This window comes from Phaethon lepturus, unplaced genomic scaffold (genome assembly GCF_000687285.1).
Source record: "Phaethon lepturus isolate BGI_N335 unplaced genomic scaffold, ASM68728v1 scaffold15505, whole genome shotgun sequence".
Classification (NCBI taxonomy): Eukaryota; Metazoa; Chordata; class Aves; order Phaethontiformes; family Phaethontidae; genus Phaethon; species Phaethon lepturus.
The window spans coordinates 1-16,717 of NW_010540113.1; the positions used below are offsets into that span (position 1 = coordinate 1).

Below are 16,717 nucleotides of genomic sequence, written 5' to 3' on the forward strand. Positions count from 1 at the left end.
TTCTCTTTGACCATGAGTATTGATGAAAAAAACGCCTGTGCTCCAGAGTCCCCTATGGCCGCTCCCAGGGCTCTGTAATCCTTCTTGATACTCCTCAGACTGCTCCTGGCTGTATCACTGAGGCCCACACGAAACAACAGCAGCGGATAAAGTCAGTGGACTGTACAAGGCTTGGTAGTCTCTTGGTGACATCCTTGATACGAGCCGCCGGTAGGCAGTACATCTCTCTAGAGAGGCATCAGGTTGGCAAATGGGTGCCTCTGTACCTCTCAGAAGAGAGTTGCCTACCCATCGTCTTTTCTTAGTTGCGCTGGTTGTTATACAGGGAGCAGATCAGGCTGCCTTACTCAGCGTCTCTCCTGATGTGACAGATCTTTCCTCTTCAGTCTGCAGAGCGATGATGCAGTTCTGCAACGGCACCTCAGGCTTTGGGGGAAGTCTATTCCTCCTGCTGGTCCTTGACATTGCAACTGTCCATTCTTCTGCATTGTTGGCCACCCTCCCTTCTGTACGTGCTGGTGGAGGAGTTTTTGGATGTTTGGCTGAGAGTCCACTGCAGACTGCGCCTGGAACCAGCTATCTAACTCCTTCTCAGCCTCCCTGATGGTACACAGCCTTCTCACCACCTCCTGCAGCTCAGCCACTTGCTGCAGGAGGTCGTCCACCTGGGCACACCTTTTGCAGGCAGGTCTGCCACCTGCCCCTGTCCCAGGAGAAAAGTCTAGGCACCTCCTACAGTCTGAGGACTACACTGCAGCCTCTCCCTTCAGCAGCTCCGTCTGGGTGGAGGCATTGGCCACTGCTGGGGTAGATGGTACAGACTCCCCAGTCGGAGCTGCAGCCTTTGCTCTCAGAGGAGTGCCCACTATTCTGCCTTGAGGGTTCAGTAGGATGAGTGCCCTTGACTTGTGTAGATGGTCACAGAATGGTGCCCAGTTGCTGGGTTATGTGTACTTCAAGTGTCCCAACCAGCCAGTGGAATACTCCTCCTTTGAGAAGGCAACCTCCTGCGCAAACTGCAGCACTGCACCCTGTTTGCTCATCCTGGCTGCTATCGCTCCCCAGGGCTGCCCTTGGTGGGAGTAGGGGGTGGCTGCTGTTACTCCTGGCCCTGCTCACATCTTGTCAGCCGCTCTTGTGAGAGCTGCGGGCTCCTGGTGGGTCTCTGCACTCCCCTGGGGTTTCTCTGGCTCAAGGAACACCTCCGTATGCTGCAATTTCCCACTCTGCTGTACCAGAGCTGACTGCCTCTGTTTTTTGCAAAAGGGCAAAAGAAGAATTTACCACCTTGGAAGCTATCTTATACTAGTCTTTTAAATCACTCCAACAAAAATAGAAAGTGAAAATGTCAAAAGAAAAAAAATGATCCTTTTTTTCTAGCTGATTTATCATGATTGAGACCAATGAAAAATTGCCTTTTGATAGAGGATTCAAACTATACTGAGACATGTTTCTGAAAATAAACCAAAGAAAAATAAAGCTTTAAAAATACTCAAGAATTCTACCTAAAACCCCCAGATGCATAAAGATCCCAACTCTAAAAAAAGGTATTTTAACTAAGTCCTTGGAAAGCTGCACCTGAAACTGAAGCCAAGCAGTTACCTGTGTTCTCCACAGTGTAATGAAGCCGATTAAGCGGGGAGAAGGAGAAGCAGCAAGCATAACTTTTCTGCAGACACACACCCCAGGGAAGGGTGACTCGTTTGGATGGCAGCAGTAAACTGACTTCCCCATCTTACCTGGTAATCAGCAAGCTGCAGTTCCACCATCTGCTGCATTTTGGGGGTCTGGGGGTCTGACCTCAGGGACACTTTAGTTTTGTCTAGCCATTGTTCCAGCTCGGCAACCTGGGCCTGGCACACCTGGAGGATCATTTCTAGCTCAGGCCTACGGCCATCTACAGCTTCCTCTGAGTCTCCGGCTTTCCCTCGAGAGCCCCAGGTGGCGGTGGGGACAGAAGCCAGCTTGTCACTCTGAAGCAAAACACATGAAAGAAATGCAGTTATCTGTCTGTTTTTTTCTTTCTTTCCCCTCCCCTTACCAGTGGGAAATGTTTAACTTTCACACTCACAGAGCTCCAAAACTACTCTGCCACCCTGTTCCCAGATGGGGGGGGCGGGGGGGGCGGTGCGGGGAAGAAGGAGAAAAAGAAGAAAGGGAAACTCAGCAGCCAGGCTATCCAGGATCTGGTGTAACAGGTTTCCAGGCAGCAATTTGCATTTGCACAGGTATACCTGAGCCTGAGCACACAGGAAGTGGGATGATTCACCATGAACCAGTTCTCCCCTGAGGAGAGGTGTTTTTCTGTGGGAGTTAGATGTAAAAGCAATGCAGTTTAAAGCTACAAAGCAAGCTGTTGGGTAACACTTACAAGCTACTTGCACACATTCGGTTCCAACAGTCAAATATGCTTTATTCGGGCTCTAGGTCACACAGGAAAAAATGGTGTATTTTTCAGTATGTCTTGTGTAATTCTTTCTTCTTATTTGCTCTCCTTTAAGAAGCAATATTACACACTTCCATAATAAGGAAAAGTCTAAAGTGCTTGGAGATATCAGCAGTTCCTTCAAAGGCTTTACAGGTCTGTATATACCTACAGGCATGCAAACTGGTACTTAGTAAGTAAATCAAGCACAACACCAGAAGAACAAAACTACCTGTATACTCCTGCGGCTGTAGAGCACACATTCAGGCAACTGAGGTGGTCAGTGGTAGTGCACAAGCTCCACGTTAAAATGAGATTTGGCAGAAAATCAGAGAGCAAAAATGTGTTGTTTCACCTATCAATGTCTTTCTTTAATCACGACTGTTCTTGTTTGCCTCTGAGATAGTATAGGACTGTACTCCTTAAACTTAGAAAGTAAATCTGAGTATACAGATCCCAGAACAGTCAAAATATGTCTATTGAGGTATACGTGACCGCAGAAATAAAAAAGTATCAGTTTACTTCAACCTCCACCTGAAATTCCAGCTCTAGTTCTAAACCTGTTTTAGTTCATTCATTTAAATAAAAAAACATTGCACATGTATAATACTGTGCCTATGACGCCCTTTTGTCAAACATATATGTCTACAGAAGCATTTGGTCTACACATATGGCACATTCTGCCCCTACCCAGCTAGACATTGTTACTGCCGTAAACTTCATCCCCTACTTCTACAGAAATAGAAACTCAGATATATAGTCAAATTAGGTGAATAAAAGAAACCAGTGTCACCTGTGCAGGTGTTCATGCAGATGTTATGTGTTTGTGTGCCAAGAGTGAGCCCACGGAGGTACCATGGAGTGGACAGTTACCATCACAAACATGAGAATCATAGCATCATAGAATCATAGAATCATAGCATCATAGAACAGTTGGGGTTGGGAGGGACCTTTACAGGTCATCTAGTCCAACCCCCCTGCAATGAGCAGGGACATCTTCAACTAGAGCAGGTTGCTCAGAGCCCCGTCCAACCTGACCTGAAATGTTGCTAGGGATGGGGCATCTACCACCTCTCTGGGCAACCTGTGCCAGTGTTTCATCACCCTCACTATGAAAAATTTCTTCCTTCAATCTAGTCAAAATCTGCCCTCTTTTAGTTTAAAGCCATTACCCCTTGTCCTATCACTACAGGCCCTGCTAAAAAGTCTGTCCCCATCTTTCTTATAAGCCCCCTTTAAGTACTGGAAGGCTGCAATAACATCTCCCTGGAGCCTTCTCCAGGATGAACAACCCCAACTCTCTCAGCCTGTCCTCACAGGAGAGTTTTTCGATCCCTCTGATCCCCTGAGACCCCTGGGGTCTCACCAGAGTGCAGGAGAGGGGCAGAATCCCCTCCCTCGCCCTGCTGGCCATGCTGCTTTGGATGCAGCCCGGAATACGGCTGGACTTCTGGGCTGCAAGCGCACATTGCCAGCTCATGTCCAGCTTTTCATCCACCAGGACCCCCAAGTCCTTCTAGGCAGGGCTGCTCTCAATCCCTTCATCCCCCAGGCTGTGTTGCTACCAGGGGTTGCCCCAACCCAGGTGCAGGACCCTGCACTCAGCCTTGTTGAGTGTCAAACCTCATGAGGTTCACACAGGCCCATTCCTTGAGCTCACCCAGGTCCCTCTGGATGGCATCCCATCCCTCAGGCATGTCAACTGCACCACTCAGCTTGGTGTTGTCTGCAAACTTGCTGAAGGTGCGCTCAATCCCACTGTCTGTGTCATTGATGAAAATATTGCGTGAAAATATTGAAAATATTGGTGCCATGTAGGCCATCCCATTATCAAAAAACCCAAAACTGTGGCAGTGGCACCAGCCACAGAGCCATGTATTAATAGACTGGGTCTGTCTGTTTCTTCCAATGTCACTGGAAAAAATTACCTGTGCTCCAGATTCCCTTACCAACCAACCTAAGGCCCTGAAGTCTCTTGATCACCCTTGGACCACCCGTTGCAGCTTCATCACCCACCAACATGGAAGAGCAGTAGTCGGTAATAGACCAAGGGCTGTACCAGGCTAGGAAGTTTCCCAGTGATGTCCTTAACATGGGCCCCAGGGAGGCAGCAGACTTCCCTAAGAAGTCTGTCCAGCATATTGGACCCTCTGTTCCCCTCAGAAGGGAGTCAGCTACAACTGTAACCCATCTTTTCTTCCTCATCCAGTAATTCAAATTTTTTATGAATCCTAAATTGTGTTTTAGGCTACTGTAACTGAATTTGGAAGAAGGTACATTTGCATGGGAGGGACAACATGCAAGAGGGGGGAAATGGTATCATTTAGCAATCACTAAGATAGCAGGTATTTAATTTTAGCATGCAGTTAAGCTGTAAACAAAGAACATAAATACAATTGACTTCATAAATGTCTACACATACACACACCTCTAGGGAAAGCAAATAGATTTACCAGTTAAAAATACATGTCTTCCTGTCTCCAAATAGTAATTGATCTTGTAAATAATTCATTTAACAAAAAAAAATTAAAAAGAAAATCACTACAGGGAGCTGTGTAGCATATGGAAATGTCACAGTGTAGCAAAACACTGAAGGGGAAAAGACGGTGCAAGCAAAAAAGCTCTCTGATATGGTTTGAGGAAAGAAGACCTTTCCTAAGAAACCTGTCTACTTGAGCAGAGAAGGACCCTGGCTGTGACCCTGACAGCACTCTCTGCACAGACTACAGAGCTGCCATGTCCAGCTCAAGAAATGCTCCGCTCAACTTCTGTATCACTGGGTCTGACAGGCTGTGGGTGCCCCTGAAGGCAAGACAGTAACAAAACACAGTGGTGGCACACAGCATTGCCAGGAGGGCGTATGTTGTCTTGTAAGGCTCCTGGAAACCCAAAACATTCAGCTGGAGATCAAGTCTCTTGAGTACAAGTGTCTAAATTCCCATTATCCTCAATGGAGATTTACAGTGCCACCAGGAGTTCAGCTAGGCTTGTCACAGACAAGCAGTGGGTGCTCAGCCGAACCGCCCACCGTGCTTGGGTACTGCAGTGACTACATCTCCCGCGGCCACCTAAGGGAGCTTACACATGTCCTGCACGCGCGGAGACCAGCAGCATCACAGCATAGCAGAGAGAAAAAACACAGAGATCCCGCATACACCTACGTCATAGATAATACATGAGGCTATTTCTTATAATACCAGTACAGAATATATTGTGCTGCTGGCTGAGTTTTAATAGTTTGCTATGGTTTTTTAACTATAAAAGTTAAGCATGATGGAAGAAGTTGGGGCAATGGGAAACAAAGTGACATGGGGCCGGGGCTTGCTCCAGGCAGTGACAGATTCTGTCTTCTTCCATGCTCTAAACCCAGGAAGAGCTGAGGCTGCTCTGCTACCAGTCTGCTGCTCCTGGCCTTCCTGGAGCATTCATGTCTGTCTCCTTAAGCACTTTTGTATAAAACGTATAGGCTGCTGACTACTCCTCCCTTAGTCTGTGCATGCCTTCCACAAAGCAGCAACATATAGGAGTGTCAATCTCCTTAATTTCTCCTTTAACTGCTTAAAAATCCCACAGTTGATATATGTTTACATCACTTGATCCCCTCCATTCATGCCTGTATGAATGCCATCATCTTATGTACTGAAAACACTCCATTTTGTTCCCTAGTAAATTGCATTTTCAAGGAGCAAATCATGTATTTATTATAAACCAAAGCAGCAATACAAAGAGGCCCACAAAGGGTTGTAGGTATCCTACCACATTGTAAATACTGCAACAAGTATTCATCCAGTAGGATGACTATAATGAAACAGAGTGTCTGCCCACTAGGTAGGTTATACAATGAGCTCAAAAGGTCACATTGGTCAGCCTACTTCAGGCCTTCAAACTCACCATAGCCTGACTGCCATCACCTGTGCCAGGGCCTTCAGTGCTCTGCAAAGTTTGCATAGATGTTTCCTCACCATGTTTACTGTGTGATTCCATTATCTCATCAGCATCCTGCAGAGAGAGAGACATCAGCTGAAGTATTTGTAACATTATTAGTAGGGTAGATGTGGCACTTAGGGACATGATTTAGTGGTGGACTTGGTAGTGTTAGGTTTACGGTTGGACTTGATGATCTTAAAGGTCTTTTCCAACCTAAATGATTTTGTTATTCCCTGATTATTGCCTTGTTGTGCTAAAGAAGCCTCAAAGGGCAGCAGCCACTCAAACTGTATCGGTCCTGGCCCAAGAGTATTCACAGAGAGAAATTCTCTTATGCCTGTAATATCGATATATAGAAACAAACAATTGCAGCTATCACAACATTATCGAGACACCATGAAGAACAGAGCAGAATGCCACCAAAATTGCACCTGATTGGGTGTCTCAGGTGTATGCACAAAGAGAACCTCTTCCACAAATCATCCCCCACAAAATGCACGTTGAACAGCCTTTCCAGGAGTTAGTGAAACAGATTGCTGTGACCAAATGTGCATTTCTTTGGGATTTTTGTCAGGCTAGAAGAAATTAATGTAGAATCACCAAATCATTTAGGTTGGAAAAAATCCTTAACGTCATTGAGTCCAACCAACATGTGCAACAGGAAAAGAGATTATAAATGGCAAGATTTAGTAAGATATGGAAGATGGAAGATCTGAATAAGGCCATCATGTCCTGCATTTCTACAGTTCTCTTGCTTTGCAGACTTCAGCAATACTTTTGCAGATCTTTTCCACAAAGATGAACTCCCATCCCCATGGAGATAAACCTGAGTGCATTACCTGAACAATGCCATCTGACAAGGTACCAGAAGACCAGGAGGTTGCACTGTCTTCCTTGTGCCTTTCATCATCTATTTCTGAAGTCCGAAAGCTTGCATCTTTCTCTGTGGCTGTACTTCCCTTTGAAAGCAGTAACAGCTCAGCATTAGCCTGTGAGCAGGAAGCTCAGATATTCCTTCAGGCAATGTAAATTACTGCAAACCTTTAGTAACACTTTGCTCTATTTCTGCCTTGTTTATCTATCTTTATTGTATTTCAAATTGCACCTCTTCCCTTGCTCTATAGCTCTGCTGCAAGATGAATGGCAGCTGGATGACACTGACAGTTTTCTCTAGAGACCCCAGAGTATCCTCATTTTTTTCACTCTATTTAAAAAAATAAAAAAACAACACAAAACAATCTTTGTCCTGTCCTGTCCCCTAAAAAGTCCTGTATGTAAAGAAAACTGCACCACTGAAGCTGCAGAATCAGAAACCTTGAAACTGAAGGGCTTGATCAGAGTAGTAAGACACCACCTCTATCCAAGCTGCCTGGACTTCTTCACACTGTCTAGCCATGGAGTTTCATCCTTGCCTAGCCTAAAGCAACCCCTTCAATACTCCATCACCTCTTTGCCACATTTCCTTTTGATTCTCATTACACGGATGTAGCAAAAAGGCTAATTAATATCCATAGCGAGAACTTCAAAGAAATAGAGATTCCTGAGAACTTGGTTGAAGCCACTGTCCTTTCTAGGAGATGCAGATGACAGTAGCTGGTCACTACCAACCTAGGCAGTCTGGGAACTGCTGTGCAAGTGGGTATCTGGGCTACAAGCTCACCAGCACTTCTGCACATTCCTGATTTCATTTGAATACATCTCATTTAGTCCCTAGGGTACAGAAAAGTATGCAGAAAGTTTCATGGATTTTTTTTTCTTTTTCCAAACGCTATTAACTTTATCATGAAACTTCAGTCCCAGCTTTGCTCCTCTGCAGTTCACCAGGGCATTCAGACTTCCCAGTTTCAGAGCAACGTGTTGAGCAGTGCCTCCCTGTTTCTCCCATTCTTCCAGAAATCTCTCATGTCTTAACTTCATTCCCAATAGTCTGATCATGCCCTTTTTTTTCTTAAGCTCAAACATACAAATCATATTGGTTGTTTCTTTTAAGTTTTAGCACTTCAGAAGCTGTCTAATTCTTTCTGAACCCCACCCCCACATATAAACATAGTTATATAGGCCCATATTTATAAGCAATCCCACTAAAAGCAGGATCACACATCACGGAATGAGGTGCTGTGTAATATTGGTATTGTAATATTGGTAGGCTGTCTTGAGTGCTATTTCCTAGTATCCTGGAGTGATAATAGATATTTCAATTTGTTCTGAAGTATTTCGGATTTACACATTTTTCATAATTTGTCTGGTCTGGCATATACAGCTGTATATATGATATACACTGAACTCACCTTGCTGTGGAAAGAACAGTCTTCCGATTCTTCATCTAAGGAAGGTAGAAGAGACATCATTCCTCTTTTTTTCAACTACAAAAATATACACAAAGAGACAGATGAATTATTCATTACAAGAACATTAAAAGCCTCTTCTGCCTGTAAACCAAAAGAAAGTTACCACTTGGGGTCCACTTTTGGAGAAGCACTGAACATCTATCACCCTATAGTAAAGTAATAGAAAGCTGCAGGTACTAAATACCTCTGCAAATTGGGACATTTCTCTATGCTATAATGTTTCAACATCACAGCTATAATTGGGACAAAATTCATTTTGCTCCATGAAAACAATTTACTGAAAATCCCAGAACAACTGATTATCAACAAAACTACACATTGAGCATTTTGCTGTTGATTGCTTGATGCAAACTTCATGTTGGATCTGCTCATGCAAACAGAGGCACACCTCTCCCCACCTTCTCCTAGACATGCATCATACTCAGCCCTTCTGGGACCATATGGAAGCACAAAGGGAAGGAGAAGTAGTATTGATTCACTGCTGCAGAGGTGCTCCTCTCACATGCCACTCCTCCTGGAGAAAGAAGGGTTATTTACCTTCCCTCTTCAGCTCTCGGGTAAGTGACTACAACATGGTGCTCCACTTACCTGCTGACCAGAAACATCAGTCCCAATCAAGTCACTTTGTGCTAATACACAGGCTGTGGGTTCATCTCCTGATTCAGGCACTTCTTGCTGTAAGCGCTGGTGAAGCTCAGACATTGAATTCTTCATCCCAGTAAGGATATCTTCCTTTCTTTGGCATAGCTTTATGATTTCTTCTTTTACAGCTTCCATTTTTCCCTAAGGAGCAACAACATCCGTAAGCATCCATTTTCCTTATTTAACCAAACAGTAATGTAACAGGTGACACCAGTGATGCATCTTACTGGGACTGGGGCTATTTCCCCTTTTTTCTTTTTCAGGGCATTGGGACAGTTCCCCATTGTCACTGCAGATTTCCAGATACATGTAAAACAGCAGCAACAGATTCAGCTCAGGACAGCACTTGCTGCCTGTAACGCAGAAGGTGGTAGTCTGGAAGGAAATGTGAAAGGCTGGATAACTAATTCTAACTAGGTCCTGCATAGCCATAGGAATAGGAGTTTCCTTCAGGACAGAGGGAATGCAGCTGGGTTACATTACTCTGTGTGTCAGAGCAGGTGATGTTACTTCCTACTACCTTCTCTGGAAACCTGACACAAAACACTTGGGATAGTCTTGATAAGAGCAAAGGGTAGCTCAGGGCTGAGTCATCTTTGCTGAAGCTGGCCTAAAAGAAGGAAACAAACCATTCAGTGGGTTTTAGTGACATGGCTAGGGCCAAAACTAGCCCATGTCTTTGGATGTTATATTGGGAACAATGGTCCCCAACAAAATACAAAGAAAATACTTACTGTTCTGCAGGGATTAAACAATAATCCAAGTAACTCTGCACTGACAAAGTGGGAAATAAACCTGTCTCTGCCTCCTCCTTGGCCATGACTATTGCTCTAGCTGGTCTTCTGCCCTTAGAGCTTTCTGCTAGGGTCTTTCCTTACCACCCAGTGTCCAGATGAGCGAAGAAAGCATAACAAATAACAGAGTGAGACAGGGCAAGGAATAAAGTGCCCTACTCTCTTCATTACTGAAAGTGATAAAGCTCTTTGAAGCATTGCTGTTTGCTTAGAAAACTGAAACATTGCTAAATATCCCGCTGCACACTGGGCTCAGTCCATTGCAGCAAGCTTTGATGCTAGGCTTGAAATAAGAACAGGATTGATTCCACACTGTGCTCTATCATGGTGTGAATAATGCTACGCAAGTAATAATCTGTAACAGATGAAAGCAGTAAGACTGCTGGTTCTGTCTTGACTACAGCTTCTTCTGTTGACAGCCCTAGCATGGCTGCATGACAGGGAAGGTGGAGGCAGGAACCCCAGCAAAGTTTCAAAGGACGTGGGAACTCTGCTCAAACAAGGATGTTTTTTCCCTTTGTACACTCAAAAACACAAGGTAAAATCTTCCAAAGGTAGAGGCAAGAAAATGTCATTGGAATGAAGAAACAGCCATCCAGGAGAATTTGGCATATTTTTATAAATGTTCACTAATAACAATATTTCTATTTGTTTCATTGCAGGAGGAGACTTTACAGCTTACATTTACCAGCTACTGTTTTGCAAACTTAACTAGCCAAAAAACTCCAAAGAAACCAAATCTTTATTAACATCCCTGCTTCATCTGAAGCCCCTCATTAAGATGGGCAATTCCATTGCCCACTTCTATTCATGAAATGCTACAATTATGAAACAGATTTTCTTCTAGAACAAATAGACAGAAAATCCTTCACTCAAAGACAAAACCAAGTAAGAATCAGGAAATGAGTCAAACTTAGTATTAGCATCAAGTCTCCAACATCCAACCACCTGAAAGTGGAGCAGTTGTGTACTTGGGAGCCTATCGAGTGATTATAGTTATTAGGGAAGTACAATGTATGTGTACTAACTTCATTGTGACTGATTGCAAAAAGCCAAGCATTTCAGAGGCACTTTATAAATAGTTATTACACTTAATTAGTAATTTCCTGACTTCTGCAGTGCTGTCCTTAAAACACATCTTATTTTTGCATTAAATAATCAATTCATCCATTAAAGAAAGCAGCTGACTGCAGGGAGAAAAGCAACACATGTTTGTCAGTAGATGAAAACACAGTGTGGCAGTGAGGACAAGGAAAGAGTCTAAAGAATCTAACCCTAACCAGAATCACCAAAAGTACTGTTGCACTGTCAGTGATCAGAAAAGGACTCAGTTTTCTCCTTATGCACCATCTCAAGCTGCTACCTCAGCAATGTTATCAGGATGCTGAGCACAGGAAAGCTATCCATCCTGCATATTGTTTCACCAAAACAGCTGCCAGCTGTCATGAAAACAGCACTCTAAGTTTTCCTTAGAAGTTGATATAGGCACAAATGACACATCAAAATCAGTAAGGAGTATATTATGAAAGATATACCCGACTTGCAAACTAATATTAATTGTAGTATCTCTTGGTATACGTCAACGTACATATGTTGTAGTCACACCATGGCACTCAGTTGCCTGCTTGACTATAGTAGGGAGGGGAAGCACACTGCTATTTCTCAGTGCTCTGCATCATCATAGTTAGTGTTAGTCAGGACAAGTAACAGACATACAGACATGAGAGAAAGAACAATGAAACCCACCTCTGGACAATGAGTCTTCTGAGCCAGTGGTTGATCTTCATGTGATATTTCAACCAAGTGGTTCTTTAAGAATTGTTTCAACTTTTCAATTTCTTGCTCACATTCTTCTGTTTTTTTTACAGCTTCCTGTGAAATAGTAAGTTTCATAAATAATTTTGAATTAACTAGTACAGAAACAAACTAGTCAGTAATGCAAGAAATTTGTACCGAAGAGTACTGGAGCCTCCTTTGCATCTGTAGTTGCAAGTAAAAGAAACCGTGTTTGTTCTGCTAACTTTGCACAACCCTATCCTCTATCCTCACAAAGTTTATTATCCACTTACTAAAGACAAACAAACTTCTACCCATAAGTAAATGTATGGTGGGTATTCTGCCCAGGAGCACATCTTTGCTTACTCCAGAGTAAAGCTATGAATTTGGTATAAAATGCAAATGGAGCATATTTAATCACATTCATTACAATTTAGAACAGGCTGGAGAAAAAGAGAAATTACAGGGTTTCATATCAAGTTAGAAAACCTACCTGGTTTTTATTGGTGCTTAGGTCTTTACTGCCAGCTAGCTCTGCACTGACCAAAAATGAACTGTGCTGTACAGTAAGCAGACACCGCAGCTCAGAGGATAAGCCAACCGCAGTATCTGACAATTTGAATACTTCCTATAAAAATGGTAAGTATTTCCACTTTGTGTAAGCTTCCTCTTCTTACATGACTTATAGGAAAACATATTAGATGTTATAAACAGCCAAATTCACTTTTACTCATTTGACCATAAGAGCAAAATCTTAACAACCCTGATGATTTACTGCTCCTGCAGAAATCAGCAATCTCCCCACACACATTGCTCGTGTTTGTGAGCCACAGCCTGTCACGATGTCTCAGGTAGTTACGATTAATTAATAATTGTTGCAACTACAAATCAGAATATTTTGCGACAACATTTAATTCACAGAACATTTGGTGGCTCTTTGTTTTTTGACCCATGGGCTGAGAACCAAAGAATATTTAACAACTGTTCCTCAGGCATCTGGAAAAGGTAACGAAGAAAATGCAGCCTATTGTCAACAAGCTTGAACTTACGCTGATGACAGCAGCACCTGAACAGCCTGACAGCTTCTCTCCGCAAAGCATGCACAGACTCTCCCTTTCAGAGCAGTCTCTCCTGCTATGAACAGTAACGGTGCCATTTCTTCAGTCACTTCTTCATAATAGCACTCCCTCCCAATAAAACGCAAACTAAGAATGTTCTAAATGATTTTTAAATTTTTTTTTTACTTACAGGTTTTAAAAGGAAGAAAAAACGATTTTCCCCACCAATATTAATTGTGGCCTATAATCTTAATGCCATAGCTAAAGAATAAGAGGAGGAAAAAAAGAATAGGTCTCCTCCTGCTCAGTTTTAATGACAAACTAAAAGTCCTTCTAAAAGAGAGATCCTCTTACCCATACCTTCACTTCCGCATGAACAGGAGTGTTTAGTAATAGATAAAATGCATACGACCTCAAATTTCCTTGATTAACTAAAGAATATTAATATTCTTGTATATAGACTGAAGAGAAGTCATCTGTTCCCTGCCTTCCACTGAGAGGCAAAAAATCTTTTTTTTTTCTTTTACTAATATAATATAAATTATGCCATATATGTGGGACTGAATCTCTTCCTAGAAGTGTTACCTCTCTTTCAAGTTATTTCCTGCTTAACATTTGCTCTTTACTTTTCATGTTGTGCTAATACTAGAAGACCTACCCATGGAAAAGGCCCACCTGCCCGTAGTGTACATGCAGGCAGGCACTGTGTTTGTTATGGAAGAGCTTCCTAAAATTGAGCACAGTAAATCATTATATATGCAAATACTGCCACTCTTCCTGATGACGTTATTTAGGTAGTGACAGGTGTGGTACTTGACAAGCCATAATAAACAACAGAGGGCAACATTCAGCACAGATCTAAGTCATCTAAATTCCTGCCCCAAAGCATTTACACTACCTATTACAGCTTTTGGTTTTGTTATGCTTTTTCAGGTGTTACACTGCAACTTAATTATACAGAAGTTACTAATGAAATATCCTACTGTATCACAGATAGCAAAATATGGGCAAACACATCCAAACACTAAAATTTCCAAACTAATCCTCAGGAAAAAAAACATCTATGTAGATGTTTGTACAGGAAGCTTGCCTTCCATTTGCTTTCCTCTCTATCAGGATACTTACTACCTTTCTAATGCAGCACTCAAAATGCCATCCTTCAATAGATTTATCCTTTGTTCTGTCTTAGCTGGTGCTAGACTTGGATTGTAGTACTGTTGCTTTCAACCCATTCAACAGGACTTGGAAAATCTTTTTTGCACAGTTTGATATCCTATCTGCCAAGAATTGCAATTTTTCCAATCTGTTTTCTCACAAAGAAATTTCACTCAGCTACAGATTGTTGGATGCCTGTAAGATAAAGGCAAATGCTTAGTAAAAAAGGTTACAGCTGTTTCAAAAAGGAGAAGAATCTAAACCCTGACCTAATGCTCCACATAAACCAGTTAGAAGTCTCATGGTAACACTTTACAATTGCAAAGCACCCTGCTTCTGATAGTTTTAAAGTGTTCTGAAAATTCTTGAGTATTTAATCCAGTAACTCTCTGAAAAAGGTATGTTTTACCACATCCGTTTTTCAGACATAAGAAATTGTATGGACTAAAAAAAGACCGTAGGAATCATACAGATCTCACATAGTCCCTGCTTTTTTCTGAACTCCAAGCATGCATTAGTCATGTAGCATGTTTGAGTTTTTCCTCTTGATGTGGTGCTCTTAATTTCATAAACTAAAAATCAAAGTTTTAGCTGCCACTTGTGGCTGCCTGGCCTCTGAAATGCCCAGTAAGAAGTTAGATGTTCTAAAGCATTCTGTTTTACTGTAATGGGTTTGGAAAACCAAATCAGCAAAGATACTGTATCATTTTTCTAGGTGTTGCTATCAACCTGCTGAGAAATGGATGGGTCACATTAGAATTTTCATACCTCTGTTGACGTGGGAACATGCATAACCAATTGCCTCCCAAGTATATTTACCCTGGGCAATGGAGCGTGACACAGATATCCCAGAATTAAAACCTTCTTGAGCTGGTACACATCGCTCAGTGAAGTGCTGCAGAGACACCACTTCAGGTTTGGAGCCAGCGTAGCTGTTTTGTTAACTCATACTGCCCATGAGTTAACGCTCACTGACCCCCGCCAGCACTGCCTTCTCCTAGAGCCACGAGTCGCAGCAATGCTGTTATATCACTTCTGTTTCCAAACCTGGTCTGGCCAACAGCCTCTCCAAGCCCCCTGTCACTTGTTCACTTGTGCAGACACATCCTTGCATGGAACCTTTTGAGGACAGGAGTCGTCTTGCCTCAAAACAATGTATTAACCAAGTGACAGCACTAGAAAATGGTCACTTTCCTGGCTCACGGATTTAGGAGGATCATCTTTAGTAAAAGAATTTCTGCTATTAATTGCCAGCAGTTTCTATCTAATAACTGTCAACAAAGAATTTCCATGTTCAAGATAAGTTTAAAGACCTGAACGTTGCAGATGTGAGCACCTACAAATAGCACTGGACTTCAATCATCAGTTGTGCAAACCTGGGTCATAAGAGACTTAGGCCCTCATTTCTTCTACAAAATGCTAAAACACATGGTGTCAGTTGTGACTGAATTGGAAAACTGAAATGAATTTCAAGACTACCCAGCGTGCCTTGTTGTTGTATCAAACTACACAGGAAAAAAGAAGAACAAAAAAAATCCCCAAACCATTACATAGAAGACATAGTAGGTATACTATATGCCTGTAAAAACAGTATTATCTAGTAATCAAAATTATTATTAAATAAGGGTGGTTTAAGTGACAGTAAAAAACAACAATAACAAAAAAATCAATTACCTCCAGCAGGTCATTTTGTTCCTTAGTAATTTTTTCTAATTTCTTCAATTCTCTCAAGAGTTGTCTTGCCCTTTGGAAGACTGAGAAAGGTTGCATTTTCACCCCTGGTAGCTGAAGTGCTTCTTCGTAGGACTGTATATGAACAATGGTCTTCTGCATGGGACCAACATGGTCGAGTATAACCTATTAGGATACAGGATAGATGATGGATGTGATACTGAGTTGCAAAAATCAACACTGAAAATTTATACTACTGTCATGATGTGCAAAAGTTGTCTCTAGTGAGTTTTCCATTTAAGAAGGAAGAATATTTTCATCTTGGAACAAACAAGTGAAAATCCATGGTGAGGTTGTCTAAAGCAAGAGGAAGACATAACTTACATATCAAATTCCGCTTTTTCTGGATATACATACATAAAGTTTGCACAGTGACAAAAAAAGGTCACATTCAGATAAGTTACTATTTACTAAGCGTGTCATTTCAAAGTAGCACATCTTTGTCAGTGAAGACAGTTAAAAAACTGCTGCAAACCCTTTGATATCACTCTAGTCAACTCTGTTTTTTCTTTTATGTGCTGCAAACCAGCCACGAAATATCCTATGTTAAAGGTAGCCATTTTATGATGGTTGTATAAACAGTCTTATCAACATAGCTGAGATGATGAAGAGGGACAGAAGCCAGGAGAAACCTCTGAAGATGGCTTTCCTGTCAAAGACAGCATTTCATATCACAGCACCCCGAGTGGATGTACAGTTTATAATGACCTTTATCAGTTCTGGATGAACAGAAATGTGCAGTTTCATACCACAATACATGTTTTATGAAAGACTCTGTGATCAACTTAGGAGAGACAGAATGGTGTTGGGATCACTCTGCATGGCTCAACCTTAAGGAGAAGAAGCTGTGGCATTGATCTG

General features: G+C 42.3%; 1 protein-coding gene across 1 annotated transcript in view; it reads right to left on the reverse strand.

Moving 5' to 3' along the window:
• Window positions 1-1,739: 1,739 nt before the first annotated feature.
• The window catches only part of LOC104620984 (nesprin-2-like), a gene marked incomplete at both ends in the record, with an annotated part of 89,524 nt that continues 74,546 nt past the window's right edge, over window positions 1,740-16,717 (reverse strand). The window contains 7 exons of the mRNA XM_010287354.1: window positions 1,740-1,973; window positions 6,317-6,424; window positions 7,192-7,311; window positions 8,641-8,715; window positions 9,289-9,483; window positions 11,883-12,008; window positions 15,800-15,982. Of these exons, the coding sequence (XP_010285656.1) occupies window positions 1,740-1,973; window positions 6,317-6,424; window positions 7,192-7,311; window positions 8,641-8,715; window positions 9,289-9,483; window positions 11,883-12,008; window positions 15,800-15,982 (1,041 nt within the window). The remainder of the gene's footprint in view (window positions 1,974-6,316; window positions 6,425-7,191; window positions 7,312-8,640; window positions 8,716-9,288; window positions 9,484-11,882; window positions 12,009-15,799; window positions 15,983-16,717) is intronic.